At 38.3% G+C, this 16,773-nt stretch overlaps 1 protein-coding gene across 1 annotated transcript; it reads right to left on the bottom strand.

Annotated features, from left to right (window-relative positions):
* Positions 1-241: 241 nt before the first annotated feature.
* On the bottom strand, positions 242-15,313 carry LOC123310375. Its single transcript, XM_044893842.1, has 3 exons — positions 14,974-15,313; positions 8,959-9,234; positions 242-516 (listed from the first exon to the last, which is right to left on the bottom strand). Exons 1-3 carry the CDS (start codon positions 15,311-15,313, stop codon positions 242-244), a joined length of 891 nt encoding a protein of 296 aa, XP_044749777.1.
* Between the last annotated feature and the right edge of the window lie 1,460 nt (positions 15,314-16,773).

The raw sequence follows: 16,773 nt of genomic DNA, 5'->3' as shown, positions 1-16,773 counted from the left end.
GAGTCGTAGGCGAAATGATTCACGTTTTTTGCCCATCTCTATGTACATGCATGCGCTACACTAGTTACAGATTCGGGGTAACCTCCTTAGAGCCATATCCTATATGTACTAGTAATACTAGTATAGTGTTTATGTGTGTTTGTGTATGTTATACGGTTAACCAGAATGCGCAATTTTTCGGTGTAATTAAGGAATAGAAAGTTCATTTGTTCAATCCCTGTGAGTGAAGTAGATAACAGTTTCACAGTTTGGAGGATTTTTTCATCGGATAATTGTTACACAATTCGTATTTACATTTCTTGCATTCTAATAAGTTTTTTCCATATTTTTCCCTAAGATCGGCACACGAATCTCTGTCACCGCATCCTCTCTTCCATATGTCCTTTTTGTTGGTCGAAAAATGATATTGTATGCACATGGAACGTTCTCCACATTCGTCGTATGTGTTGACTGTGCCGTTTTTGCAGGCACTGTCGTGATAATCACTCTCACAATTTCTACACAATAAGGAGGATGCTGAAAAAAACGAGAGAGATATATTATTTTCATTGAAGATGTCAAGAAACTTTCATCAAAAACTATTTGTGGATTGAGCTTCCAAAACTCACTAGCTTAAACTTCGCTCGCGTAATATTTCATAGTAAAACGCTACTTATAGTCTAAGATCCCACGGCAGAATAACTACGTTCACTACGTACAGAGACAAACACACATTTCTTCATGCGTTTATGGATAGGAGAATACACTGATAACACCGCAGCCTGTCTGAAGTGGCCGCAAGTAATTTAAATTAAATTAATGTTGATCATCCACATCATAACAATGCATGTAAAGAATACTTAAATCCATAGCTGCCGTTGCACACTCGGCCGCAACTACCTCGCAGCCAGGTGTAAGCAGGTAACATTTCGATGTATTTCTACGTTCATGACGTACACGGATGTTTTTGATATCGAATGAAAGATAATTTGTTTTCGAATATGATGATGTATGGCTGCCTGTGAAAAAATAGCCGCAAGTTATGTGTGCCATCTATTAAAATAGCGACATATCCGAAATAAAGTAAGAGAGAGTTAGACTCATTTCACAGCATCGGGTTTTTACTCGATGTTCCGAACATTGATATAATGGGAATTTCACACGTGTATCCGTTTAGTTTCGCACTGGAAAACAACCGGATTGCACTTTCGGAGGTGCTTATCGCCACGATATTCGAGAGCTGGATGTGCCCACCGTACGGATAAAACCCGATGAATAATTTTTCATTCGGTTGTTTTACGGTAAAAACTCGACGGTAAAAACCCGTGGTGTGAAAGAAGTCTTAGGGATCTCAACAGTGCAGCTGAATTATTCAGCTATGTGAAGCTGGCACCCCCAAATGAAAATTTTTGAACCAAAATTCCAGAATCGTTTGTCCATCGTAGGTCCATGTTTGTCCACCTTTTTTTTTTAATTGTCCAGGCACCGTTTGAGAGATATGGGAAAAAACTTTTTTCGGTGCATTTTCTGAGCAGCACCCCCAAATTGCAAAAACGTTTTTTTGATGGTACAGATCGTTTGTCCAACGTAAGTCCACTTTTGCCACCCAATTTTTTCATTTGTCCACCCACAGAACCGTAGAAATCAACCTTTTAAAATTTTGGAAAGAGTGAAGTTGGCACCCCCAAATGAAAATTTTTGAACCAAAATTTCAGGGTCGTTTGTCCATCGTAGGTCCATGTTTGTCCACCCAAAAAAAAATTCTTGAGATTCAATTACATTTGTACTTGATGAATAAACTATTTTTATCATAAATAAATCTCTTAATACTTCAAGTTTTTTCATCATATTCATTACGTAATTATAATTTTCGAGTAGTCGTTTCTACTATTGTTTGAGCCACCGGCTAAGAACCCTATCTATCGACGCGTGCGCAATGGCTTTAAATACTCACACGGCTGGCATCCACCATCCTCCTTCAACAAGTGGTGTTGCGCCGCGCCATCTCTTTCCCTTTATTTCGGATATCTCGCTAATTTAACAGATGTCAGACCTTACTTGCGGCTATTTTTTCACAAGCAGCCATACATCATTATATTCGAGAACAAATTATCTTTCATTCGATATCAAAAACATCCATGTACGTCATGAACGTAGAAATACATCGAAATGTTACCTGCTTAAACCTGGCTGCGAGGTAGTTGCGGCCGAGTGTGCAACGGCAGCTATGGATTTTAGTATTCTTTACATGCATTGTTATGATGTGGATGATATTTTATTTCAAAACGGAGTGAACAAAATTTTTCTTATATATTGATTAACATTAATTTAATTAAAATTACTAGCGGCCACTTTTGACAGGCTGCGGTGTTATTAGTGTATTCTCCTATCCATACACGTATGTAAAAATGTGTGTTTGACTCTATACGTAATGAACGTAGTGAATCTGCAGCGGGATCTCGTACTAAGATATAATTAGAATAATTCAAGGAAGAAAATGGCAAAAATCAACAAACCTCACTATAAAAAATCAATTCGAAAAGAAATAATAATTGATAATCAGCATGAAAAATTAATAAGCATGTAATGAGGACCCTCGCGATGAAGAAAACTGAAAACAAACTTCAATTATTACCGAAAGAATCGCGCAACCTTCCTGTAAAGAAAAACTGTACAATTCCAATTGCCATTGAGTATATAATACTCAATGCTACGGCCTACGACGACGTTATCACTTATTCCTCTAGTAGTCCAAATCGAAATGATCGTGGCCTTTCTATACAGAATTACGAAAATTCAAAGCCGGACATGAGGAAAATGCCATGAGAGAGAAGAGGACTACAAATGCAATCGCCCAGTGCGTGAATAATTTTATCACAAATGATAAATTATCGAAAGTCATATAGTTGGGGAGCCCAAGAGGGAAATTCGGGATTAACTCGAGCGTGTCAGATGAATATAAGGGGAGATATCTTGGAACCTGTAGTGTAGAGTATCTCTACCAAAAATTAGACCTGTATATAGGTGGAATTATCTAGGGCAGCCTGTCAGAATGGTAACAAAAAACGATCATGGTATTTTCTAGAGCGTGTCAGAATAAGATATATGTGGTTTTTCATAATTTGAAGCTAATGATTCAAGAATAATGGAAAAAATATAATCTAACAGTGTCAGCAAGCCGAAACAATAAAAATTGGCCCTAAAGGTCACAAAAATCAGTTTTCTTTGATGAGGTGTCTAGAATGACATCAAACAAAACGAGAAAGCCTTTACCATTATATCTGGCTGAAATGCAAAAGAAGGAGATATTCGACATCCAACGACTCTACAACTTCTGTATTGTAGTAGAACCAAAAAAGAAGGCAGAAAGTCCAAGCCAATGCTTCAGATGCCAAAAGTACGGACACGCACAAAATAAATGCTCCTTTCCGTGGAGATGTGAGAAGTGTTCGAGAAACCATAGCAGCAAAGATTACGAACTCACCAGGAAAGGTGTAGAAAGAAAGGCTACATGCGTTTTATGTGGTGAAGAAGGCCTTCCAGCAAGCTACAAGGGATGTAGCGAACACCTGCACGAAAAGTTCGGGAAACTGTAAAAACCAAACCTACAGAACAGGAAAAGAAGAAAAAAACTTCCAAGCTTATACAGAAGAAAGAGGAACAAAAGAATCCTCAATTAAAACCGACTGTGAACAGTCAACAAGAAAAAAAAATATCTGAATCAGCCGATTTTCCGACAATCGGAAAGCCTAGATGGAAGAAATAATATCAGAGAGACAACCTGATATTATAGCCCTACAGGAAACAAGAATAAACCGGAACAGACGACTGAATTTCATTAATTACACGACTCTACAAAAAAAATTTCGTTCTTTGTCCTAACGTTTATACTAGGATTTTCCGGTTAATTATGCACAAAAACGAAAAGAAAATACCTTTTTTTGGTATAAAGCCTGCTTTTGTGATAGTTATAGTATTAATACTCATTCTTCATTTTTTTAATAATTTTTAATTATTCAAAAACACCGCGCGATGAGAGTGGTGTGTTTACGTTTACAAGGTGCCGCTAGAGGGCACTCGAGTCATAAACAACGATCAAGTGTTGTTTACAAGCCCAGACAAACTTCAAACATCGTCAAGAAAGTATAAATACGATACTGATGCATTTTGTTTTATATGTGGTCAATTTATTATAATTCGTGACGTGAAATACGAATTAAAGACATCTCACGTTCTCTCTGAAGTCTATGAAGCATATTTTGACTTTCCCGTTTGGAATCAAAACAAGCCATGGGCTCCACATGTTGCTTGTAATTATTGTGAATGATATCGTTGAATCAGTCTCCTAAATATAGAAGCAAACTCTGGGATGACGAGTTAATTTTAGAGTTGGAACTTAAATGGAAAAAATGGGTACGAAATATCGAAAGACTGACTAATCTGAGTATTCCAAGGTGCTACGTTCTGAATTTATTTGAAGCACAAGAAATTCAACTCCACATTTTTTGCGATGCGAGTGCCCAGGCTTATGCCGCAGTTGCATACTTTCGAATCACAAAAAAAAATTCGATAGAAACTTCTTTCGTAATGGCAAAATCAAGAGTTTCACCTATCAAGAACATCGTTTCGATTCCTAGACTTGAACTTCAAGCTGCAGTTCTGGGTAGCAGATTATAGTCCAAGAGCCAGAGCCAAAAAAAGTCTCTGAATTTCTTAAGCCTGGTTTTTTCTCAGGTGATTACAATCATATTATACAATAAAATGCTGCGGTCAGTCAAGTAGATGTTAGAACATGTGCCTCTGGTGCGCGGTCAAACATGTCGTGATTACCGACATAATAAAATCAATTTCTTAAGGCTGAAACTTTATAAACTTTTGTATTTTGGTATCTAAATCAAAATTATGATAGTCAGTCAACGTCCATTCGGGACACAGCTGGTCAGTCAGCATTAATAAGCGTAGATAGAAGTTGGGACTACGAATCATCAAAGGATGATTAATATCCGTAGAATGCATCAAAAATGTGAAATTCTGTTTGCAATGCTCTTCCTGGACTGCATGCTCTAATTGGAAGTGATTTTAACCCAGCTTTTTTTGAGAAAGTTAAAAAAAAACCTCTGCAGATAATGAAGCAGAGCGAAGATTTTCAAAAAACATTCGCTGACCTTGGACTTGCAGATGAAAGCAACCAGAATAATATGTTAAATAGGGTTCAAGGATTTGTTTCCCATTTGTATGTCTTGAAAAAAATTAAATCAATTGACGAGGCAAGATTCGTTTTATTTTCGAAGACGTATAAATGTCTTAGTACCACAAACGATCGTTTTAAAATTAAAATAATTAATGTATTATAGATGGGTCGAGTATGCCACCATGCCAATCAGAATTGATGCAGCAGTTCTTAAGAGCGAGATTCATTACAAATATTTGGCAATTTGGCATAATGCTCACCGTCAAATTCCAACGGAGCTATCTCCTACTGACTACGGCTGGAAATTGGTGGATGAGAAATATGAGTGTGATTGGTTCAAAGGCGATCAATTACCAGAACTTGTACAGGATGATATTATTCAACCTTTGCAAGAAATACAGGTATAGAAATATCTTTATCTGAATTGAACAATCACAAATTTATTTATTTTTTAGATTCTGCAACACCTGAGCTTGACGTGTCAGATCACGATAGTGAGAATAATGATATGAAAGATTCAGATGATGAATTATGTGATGATTATTTATAGCTTGTTATCCCTAATGAATTAAATGAATATTTTAAAAATGTTTGAAAATCAAGGAGTTCTTACCTGTGCGTATACCTGCGTTAGTTGAGTGCACTGTTGATTTCGAACGAATTTTATTTCTGTGATTTGAAGGCACAATTGCGAAATGAAAGTGCCTTATTAAAATAAATTTGTTACTTTGAATGATTATGATGTAATATCTATAGAGAGCGAAAACAATTTAATTTTTTATCCACTGACTGACGGGCGTTGTTCTACGGAATAGCTGATTGACCATTTTATTCACTAATAATATAGTCAGTAGTAGTTACAAAAAATTTTCACGCTCAATAAACGACGCTACGCCTTCTAAACGACGCTACGCCTCGCTCTACGCACATTAAAGCTGACTGACCAGCTGTGTCCCGATTAGACGTTGACTGACTATCATAATATTTTACATACCAAAAAACAAAAGTTAATAAAGTTTCAGCCTTAAGAAATTGATTTTATTATGTCGGTGATCACGACATGTTTGATCGCGCACCAGAGGCACATGTTCTAACATCCACTTGACTGAACGCATCATTTTATTGTATATTATGAATGTAATCACCTGAGAAAAAACCAGGCTCAAGAAATTCAGAGAGTTTTTTTGGCTCTGGCTCTCCGTCTATTAGCAGTGACTATAAAAGAGAACCATAGTTTGAATATCCACAAATGTTTCTATTAGACTGATTCCAAAACAGTAGCTGGATGGATAAAAGCTAATCCAACTATTTTCAAGCCATTTGTAGCCCATCGAGTGTCTGAAATTGTAGAAAATACCGATGCTAGAGAATGGAATTGGATATCGACAAAAGAAAATGTTGCCGATGATGCCACGAGGAAAAATTATCAAAATGAATGGAAAACTGGTGGTAGATGGTTGGAAGGGCCTCCTTTCCTTAAGAATAAAACTGAAGAATGGCCCCAGTATCAGATTCCCGATTTGGATACTTCGGAAAATAAAAAATGTTTTGTAGGTGTAACCGTTAAGGTGAATATAACAGAAGCCTCGCCAAAAATTACCAGATTCTCAAGGTGGTTAAAACTCATTCGTAAAACAGAAATCACCCATAGATGGAGAACTGACGACGAGCGAAGTGGAAATAGCCGAAAAACTATGGATAAGATGTGATCAAAGTGAAGATTTTTCAGAAGAATTTCAGTCTCTTAAGTCAAGTGGAATGGTTGAATCATACAGCAAATTGTCCAAATTGTCTCCAATTTTAGATCCCGAAGATATTATACGGGTCCGGAGCAGAATAATATATTCCAACGATTTAACGGATGATGCAAAATTTCCCATCATACTCGAGCCAAAAAATTATTTCGCAAAATTACTAATTCGTTATTATCACAACAAAGCAGCACATAGTGGACAAGAATTTGTCGCCAACGAACTACGCCAACGATATTGGATTCTGAATATGAGGTCAGCGGTCAGAAATTCTTGGACAGAATGTCAGTTCTGCAAAAACAGAAGAGCAAAACCTGAAATTCCAGAGATGGCCCCGCTGCCAGAATCCCGACTAGGTTCGTTCGTAAGACCTTTCACTACGACCGGTATGGACTATTTTGGACCTATGCAAGTTTCAATTGGCCGTAGACGTGAAAAGAGATATGGGGTACTCTTCACTTGCATGAGCACCCGTGCAGTTCATCTGGAAATAGCTCATTCATTGACCACAGATTCGGCGATAATGGCAATCAGAAGATTAATCGGCCGAACAGGATGCTCCAAGAGAATATTTTCAGATAATGGCACAAATCTACGAGGAGCAGAAAGAGAGCTGAAAAATGCAATAGAAAATTTTGACCAAAACAGAATGACATCAAGCATGACAACAAATAATATTGAATTTAACTTCATACCTCCTTCTGCTCCTCACATGGGTGGCAGCTGTGATCGTTTTGTTAAATCGATAAAGATAACACTGAGTATCATCTCAAAAGATAAATCTCCACAAGAAGAAGTTTTACAAACTTTATTGATTGAAGCGGAAAGTTTAGTGAATAGTCGGCCTTTAGTTCACGTTTCACTGGACAATGCACACCGAACCATTTTTTGATAGGTACTTCCAGCGCAGCTCAGATCCCAGGAAAATTTGACGAGAATGATTTAGTCACGAGAAAACAGTGGAGAAAATCACAACTTTTGGCTGATCATTTCTGGCTGGATCAAGGAATATCTTCCTGTCCTAACAAAAAGAACGAAGTGGTTTTCATCTTCTAAAAGAAAAATTGGTATTGGCGATGTAGTCATCATTATCGACTCGCAATTTTCGAGAAACACATGACCTAAAGGTATTGTCCCTGCAGTATATCCCGGTGCAGATGGAAACATTAGAGTGGTCGATGTTAAAACATCTATTGGAACCTACAGACGACCTCTCACCAAATTATGTTTACTTGATCTGGAAGGAAATTATGAAAAGAACTAATGATAGCTCATCACTGGGAGGGAGTGTTACTACCATAGATTATTAATCTATGGTTACTACGAACTTTCAATTTTATTGTAAATAAGTTATTTGTTGCTATGATTTATGTTAGAATCGATTGTGTATGTTAAAAAAAATGCTTGACGGAGAACTTTTTCGACTTTCCACTCACAAAATCGGCGGATTCTTTTATTCACTACTCTGCTCAACCGAATTTTCCGCACTTTTCCGTCGGAAACGATTAGCGTTGATTCGTTTCGTCCATATCCTACCTAAGCCCGTTAGTTACTCCGATAAAAAAATTCCTAGAAACTCCAAGATTTCCCGCTGCAGACCACAAATCAAGATACTTCAAAACAAAATCATTGGAGGATCCTTTTTGCTGAGTTTTTGAAATCAGCATTCCCAAGTTCGGCTTTTACATGATTTTTCGAATTTTGAGAACCAATTTTCCTCTTCAATTTTGCGGTTTTGCAGTATTATAACGATGTCTGCATTTTGGACGTAAAAACTTGAAATATGAGAAAAGAGCCATTTCGAACTGCTTCATCAGTCGGGACGTCCGGAATCCACAGAAAAAAACTAGAATTCTATGTTCCACAAATAATTTTGACAATTCATGATTGATACTTTCTATGCTGGAGGACCTCAAATAAGGACAATTTCCAGAGATATGTAATTTTCTCGAAATAAAATACTAGCACGATTTATGCGTAATGGCCTCAAAAATGTTAGAAACCTCTAATTAACGCCAAATTTAAATTAATACTTACCATTCTGGGACCCAATTATGTCATTATTGCATTTCGCACTTTGACAAGTATTGCAGAATTTCAGTGCGGCACCATGTTTTCCCATCTGCTGCTTACACCAGTCACCAGGGGCACATCCTCTGCGATACAAAGGCTTCTCACCATCATTTAATATATACTCTTCATAACAGTGATCCTCTCCCTTGATGGTGCATGTCTGTAGATCCTTTACGGTTCCTTTGCGACAGTCAGAAGAATATTCTGAGCTGCTGCAATACCGGCATTTCTTGGAAAGGACTGACAAAAATAAAACATTACTGATACTAATATTGACGACTTGTATGCCTTCATGGTAAGAACATGAATGGGTAAATTGCAAGGTAGGTACATGTAAATGAAGAAATTTCTCAAAGTTTAAAAATAAATTTGTATTAATAGCTCCTGGTAAATAAACTTAAATTTTTCCTTATCTATATAACGCCAATCCAATATACTTTTTTAATATGTTATTAACTCAAATGCGATGTCCGATATTATGGGTATAACAGCGGCTGTTAACTCCGTTTACATGTTACTCCATTTATAATCCAACATGGTTTAAGAAATTAATCATCCTTTATTGTTACGGGCCAAATGTTCATCAGTGTCTTAGCCGGGAGTAGGTTTATATTATATGCCAGCCACTATACAAAATAAACTCTATTCATAACCGATTTCCGTTTACACAATTCTCATAAAGTCATCTGAAAATTACAAAATATATCTTACATCTTCAGGCTACAATTACTAAGATACATATTGTGGAATTTGCAGTTTTGACTTGTATTTAATTTAGTTTTTTACAGGCTGTAGATTAGACTGTTAGAGGTATGAATTCAACATTATTTGGACGGCGATGGATCATTAGAGGTTTATTGAAAGGTGATCAAAATGTTGTGCTTGAAATTTGCATGTTGAAGTTTGCGATAATTAATCTTCTCCATGAAATATTTTTAGACCTCATCAACTAGTTATACAGGAAACAGCCTACCATTTATTTCAAATTGCACATTGCATCATTGGATAGCTAATTCGATAGCTATTTCAACAGTATGCCATATATGCCATATCTTAAGCAAAAACTCAATGGTTTATGAGTTTTTGGGATTCTTATGAAAACATTAGTAAAAACAGGAGGGCACACTTGTCGTGATAGTACTGCAGACGAGTTTTCTCCAGAAATTTTTAACCAGTTTCAATTTTGCTATTCTGTAGTATTATAACGCTGTTTGATGTTTGTACTAAAAATGTACAGAGTGTCATGCTGAACAAATCAAATTCATCAGAGCTAAAGATTGTCAAAATACAAGCTATATTATCTATTGTTTCAGACGATTATACGTATGAAGAGGGTTGCCTAAAAATACAGTATATCTAGAATATTAACTTACAGAAGTATCAGAGAAAAACTTGAAATGAGAGAAAACATTCATTTCGAACTTCTTGATCAGTCTCTTGGAAATTACAGAAAAAAATGAACGTCTATGTTCCGTGAAATAATTTCTTTCATTGTCCCGTTTGCTGGCGACGCCTTGCGGCAGAAAACAATTTCTTCGATTGAGCATCACCAAAATAAAGTATTTGAGAAACAAAGTAATCCTCGGATATATCGCCGCAGTTATCGCACAATTTGTCATCTCTCTTATTGCGAAATCATCTATTATATTAAGTAAATCAGAGTCATATTGAGCAACTTTGAGTGATATTGAGCAACTTTGAGTAAAACGCCTTGTAATTTCTTCATCAGCAAGGTGATAGCAACGAAGCTTGTACAGAAGAAAGGTTAGTTTCCTTTCCCTGTTTCCTTTCCTGCTATCAGACCATTGTAGATTCGCCTAGGTTTCTTATTCAGTCTGTTTGGGTAAGTAATTGAATTTTCATCTGTTCAGTTTCTCAATATTCATAATAATAATCATTGGAAATTGATCGCAAACCCTTTGTGTACCAAGTATTGATACCGGTAATCCGGCAGAAGTTAAATTTAAAATTCCCTAAATTCAGTATATTTCTCTTCATCTGATTATTTGAATAGGAATTCATCATTCAATTTTCATTCGAATAAATTAATTGGGGAATCCCTGCTTCTGTTGCAGCGCCTTCCTCCTCATCGATTGATCTACCAATTCCTCTGGTTGAGCTGTCCTGCTTTCATGGCAAAATCGAGAAATGGCCGGGTTCATAGATCTATTCGATTCCCTAGGATATCAGAACAATTCGCCTGTTCAGAAGTTTCACCTCATAACGTCTGATCTTTCCGGTGAGGCAGCTCCTGTCAACTCTGGCTTCGAATTGAATTCGGTCGGTTATCCTCTGGCCAATCAAGCCCTTCACTCCTGTTACCAAAACCTTTGTTGGGTGGCGGATCTTTATGCAATTCAGAAATTGCATTACCTATTTCCATGCCACTGCCGAGTGCGGTTCGGATCAACGTTGTCACACATCGGGAGATGGCACTCTGACATCTGCTGCCACTACATCCCCTTTCGTATCCCACTCGGAGGGAGGAATTCCGTTCAACGGATCAACGTTTTTCTTCACCCTCTGTATCATCGGAACAGCCAATCCGTGCTTTCACCTCTTGAGGCAGCTCAGTAAGGAGTAGATCGGCGGGGCTCGAGATGGTGTCGTGCCATCCATTCCATTCCATTGCTGTATCCCGTTACCGGGAATAAATCTACAAAAAGAAGAAAGAAAAAATTGCGAACAGACTTGTAATTTCTTAGGGCTAGTTGCGATAGTGTGCCCTCCTGTGACTAAAGAGACCCAACCGTGACCTGCAGATCCTTCCACACTCAGGGCATGGATAGTCACCAACCCTATTTGGCCGCCGCTGTATCCTTCTCGATTCTCCATTATAACTGTGTACCAAAGACCTCCACTGTGACCTGTCTGACGCTAGTTGTTCCCAGTTATGATTGGCATTAACTAATTTTAGGGATTGATGTAGTGTATCCTTAAACCGCTTATACTGGCCTCCTGGTTTCCGGGCTCCCTCAGTGAATTCGCCATATAGAGCTATTTTGGGGAGTCTTGTGTCTTGCATCCTCAGAATGTGGCCGCTCCATCTGAGTCGGGCCTTCGTTATTTGAGTCTCAATTGTTGTACAACTCGCCCGTTGCAAGACTTCTGCATTCGAAACTTCGTGAAACCATCTGATGTGCATTATCTGTCTTAGATGACGTTGTTGCGTTTGTTCAAGCTGTTTAATATGTCGCCTGTAGGGCGTCCAGCTTTCGCTTCCGTAAAGAAGCGATGGGAGGACCACTGCTTTGTAAACAGCTGTCTTGGTCTTCAGATTGAGGTCGTGATTTTGAAACACTCTGTCCTTTAGCTTCCAGAATGCCCGTGATGCCGAATTGATACGGTTTTGTATTTCCGTGTCTAGATTAGCCCTAGTATTTATGAAGCTTCCCAAATATTTGAACTGCTCGACCTGTTCTAGAGTTTCATTCTCCAGGCTGATATCTGTTTGAAGGCTTTCTGGCGGACTTACCAGGATTTTGGTCTTGTCGATGTTGAGTCTAAGGCCTAAAGCTTCGTATATATGTTTATAGGTGTCCATCATTATCTGTAGATCCTCTGAGCTGCTAGCGATGAGTGAACAGTCGTCTGCATATTGAAGTTCCGTGATAAACTTCCGCTCTAGGTGTCGTGCAAGATCCCTAGAGCGGAAGACTCAGCACATTCTCGAGCTTCGCCAACTCCGTCCACTCCTCATTCTTGAAACCCCACTGGAAGTAGTTCCGAATGACTGCAAGTGTGGCTGCAATCTTGCGGTCGTCTAACCCCGCCGAATAAACATATGTCTTCGTCTGTTATCTCTCGTAATCTGTTTTCATCTCCGCGGTCTTCTTTGCGTCAGACTAATAATCCTGACTACCTCATACGGTTTTCTGCCGTGAATCTTTTGGATTCAGGCTGCCAACATACCCTCATCTCCCAAGAGTGGGCCTCCAAGCTTCGTCTACATCATAGACTTATAATACATGGACTCACTGTCACGTGACTTTTCAGTAGATCGAGAGGTTGGGTGCATTAAAGAGAGAAGAGCTTATGCGTTCTAATCGAATAAGAAAGAGATGAACTGATTCCGTGTGGGCAATGTCAAAATCATATGATGGATATAAACAAATATGTGACGCAGACGTTGCCCACAAGGTGTTCATACGTTATTATTCATATTATATTTATTCTTGAATGAAACTCACATAATTTTTATATTTTCCATTTCGAAGGAATGTTAAGGAAGTCCTGTTTGCCTTCTCGGAAGCTTGTTGAACATTTATTATTGAAATTTTTTACAATTTTCGCAGACATTGCCCACAAGGTGTTGATACGTTCATTATTAATCTCATCACATCTATTCTTGAATAAAACTCACATATTTTTTCAAAAATTTATTTCGATGGAATGCTTTGGAATTCCTGTGTGTCTTCTCGGAAGCTTGTTGAAAATTTATTGAAGAAAATTTTCGCATAAACTTGTGTTCTATAATCTTTTGACAGCTTGCCCACAAACTCTCCATCTTATTCAACCTACCGACCTCTCTCTCACATGTTATTATAAGTCTATGGTCTACACATTCAACTTCGCACCCTAAGTAACGAGCGTCAGTTTAGCATCCAGGGGTACGTATACGTCACCCCCCGTCACCAAGGAGATCCTCCTCATCTTATCATCAAAGCCTACGTTACAAAGATCCCCTTCATGTCCAAGTGTTCAATGGCCGGTGTCCAGGGTTTCAGAAACTCAACCTAGCTGATCCACTGTTCTATATTCTTCGTACCATAGGAATGTCGATTGTCCCGGATGAGCTCCTTCATCTTATTCTTCCTGACACTTTGTGCCCTGAGCTTCCAGGTGGAAAGCCAAACACGTTTTCATCTCTGACACTTGCAATGGTTGCGTCAGAACACTTCTCCATCACCTTCTCAGCCTAGTGCCCCTCTATCAGTGACACCTGCTATTCTTCTTTTGACAAGACTAAACCTTATGATGCATCTCCCCAAATCTTACCATCTGATATGATAAGTCCTTCTGCCGTCACTGATCTTTGACCAGGAACTTGTCAACCTCCTTCGGCGCTTTTGGGAACTCGATAAGGTACCTGACGTGCTATGAGCGGCTCTGGCAAAAGTTTTTCTTGCCACTAGCGTTGTCTACTCCTGCCCATTTCAAGTGACAAGTGCATTAGTGCGCAGAGCCGTTTACACCAAGGCATATCTAGTTGTCTTCATCTGCTTCTCACCAAAGCGGTTCGCCTAAAATTGGCGTCTGAGCTGTCCACCCCAGTTTTCATTGTTGCTTATCGTAGCATCGTTGCAGGCCAAAGTCATCCTGCCGTTATCTTTTCGGATAACGGGATCAACTTCGTGGGCGCACATAACTACTTTCATGACCTTGGCCGTTTATTGCCTGCTCCACAGCAACTATACTTTCAACGTCGAACGCTCCGAAAGGTTTTTTTGAAGAACAAAGTAATCATCTGGTACCTATATCGCAGCATTAATCGTACCAATTGTCATCTCTATTATCGTGAAATCATCCATATTTAGAGTGATATTGAGCAACTTTGAAAGAGACAAAGTATAAAAGTGAAGTCAGTTCTTTGGAACTCCCTTTCTGCAACCAGACCTGTGAAGATTCGCCTAGGTTTCTTCTTCATCCCGTTAGAAAAAGTAATTGCATTATCACCTATTGCTCAATATTTACAATGATAATCATCGGAAATTGATCGCAAATCCTTTGCAAACCAATTCTTCCAGGAGAACCTCAAAATTAGGCCAAAATCCAGACATTACGAAATGTTTGTTTCAGCATTGGTGTTTTGGAAAAATCTTCAATAATAGTGTTTACCTATATAATGAACCTGACACATATAAAAGTTGAAGAGCACTAAATTCTGCCAAAACTAACTCAACTAAAAATGTATTCAAACAACCTGACTGAAAAATGTTAGTAACCGCTAATTTATGCCAAATTTAAATTAATACTTACAATATTCGGACTTAATTCTGTCATTATTGCAGTTCGAATCTTGACAAGTATTGCAGAATTTCAATGCGGGACCTTGATTTCGCCTCTGTTGTTTGCACCAGTCACGAGGGGCACATCCTCTGCGATATAAAGGCTTACTTCCATCATTTACTATATACTCTACATAACAGCGATCCTCTCCCTTGATGGTGCATGTCTGTCGATCCTTTACGGTTCCTTTGCGACAGTCTGAAGAATATTCTGTGCTGCTGCAATACTGACATTCCAAGGAATCAACTGACAAAAAGAAAACATTACTGACGCTCAAAAAAATTAATATTGATGACTTGTATGTCTCCATAGTAAGAACCTGTTTGGGTGAATTGCGAGTTAGATTATATATAAATGGAGAAATTTCTCATAATTTAAAACTAAATTTGAATAATATCTCTTGGTAGATAAACTTAATTCATTCCTTATCCATAATGCCAACTCAAAATATACTTAAGTACTTATGGCATCAACTGAAATAAGTCGGATATTATGTGTATAATATCGCCATTAACGGACGTCTGCTTCGTTTCAGTAAACAATAATTAAATTATTAAACCACTTTTATGTCAATTGTATGATCACACATCCTTAAAGAATTTAGGGCCAATTTCACCAAACGGTTTTACAGTTCAAATTCCAGTCGGGTTTAACATTGAACCTAGTTTAACCTTTCAAAATTATACGGAATTGTCAATGATAAGCTGAGCTCAAACTCATAAATTTAGATTGAACCCTGCTTAACTCAAACTCAGATCAAAATCCAAACAAATTGTTTCTGAGATTGACATCTGCTTTGTCTATATGGTAAACTGAGGAGGGTAAAGAATCCTCGAAACACAAAGACGTTCCATTTTAATTTGAGTTAAGATACGTAATCGACATAAATTGGCCAATTTCGTCTAATCTCGGTTTATATCCTTGGTGAAATTGGCCCCTAATCATTATTCACTGAAACGGTGCAAATGGTCTGTAACGTGGTTACCTCGGAGAAAACTCATCTCGAGCGCCAGCTATTCTTTTCAATAGGAAGAATAGCAAACCTACCAGAGTAGCTGCTAGTCGGAGACAGAGTTCGCTGTTATCTAGGGTGGTAGCGATAACGAAGTAGTCAAAATCAAATTATGTACTAGTTTATTCACACCTTCGGAAACTGATTATATGTACAAGGGAGATATGTGTAGGTATGAAATATGAGCGAATCTATCAGCAAACATACATTCGGGAAATTCTATCCGGTCACGAGCACTCTATAAAGTTTATACCGGGTACGCGGGCGCCAACCAGAACTGACGAAATGAATACTAAGGATGACCTCGCGAAGTGAAATGACTTGCTATACGCTATCGGGATGTAATTGTATTTCTCCAGAAATGAAACACAACCAGGGCAGATCTATTCGAGGCCTTTATTCGCTACCCCAAGGGCTATAACGCTCCATGACTGATAGCGAAGAAAAGGTCTATTTTTAGCGCAACTACGGGATTTCACTGACGACGAGCGGTATCTCTTATTCTCTACCCCAAGGGCTATAACGCGCCATGACTGATAGAAAAGAAGAGATTTCGGATTCAACACTTATGACGCGGAACGCGGGCATGGGGGGTTGACGGGACTTTTACTTCAGTACCCCAAGGGCTTACGCGCCATGACTGATAGCGAAGGGAAAAGTCAGACTCGCGAAACAGGGTAAAGAACAATAAAATATAACAGAAAACGATACAGTACAGCAGTGTCAAAGTCAAAGAAGTAACCGGTGTAGGTCTAACA

The sequence above is a fragment of the Coccinella septempunctata genome, chromosome 3, assembly GCF_907165205.1.
Source record: "Coccinella septempunctata chromosome 3, icCocSept1.1, whole genome shotgun sequence".
Classification (NCBI taxonomy): domain Eukaryota; kingdom Metazoa; phylum Arthropoda; class Insecta; order Coleoptera; family Coccinellidae; genus Coccinella; species Coccinella septempunctata.
Note: the sequence above shows the minus strand (reverse complement) of the source record. Positions and strands in the feature narration are given on the sequence as shown.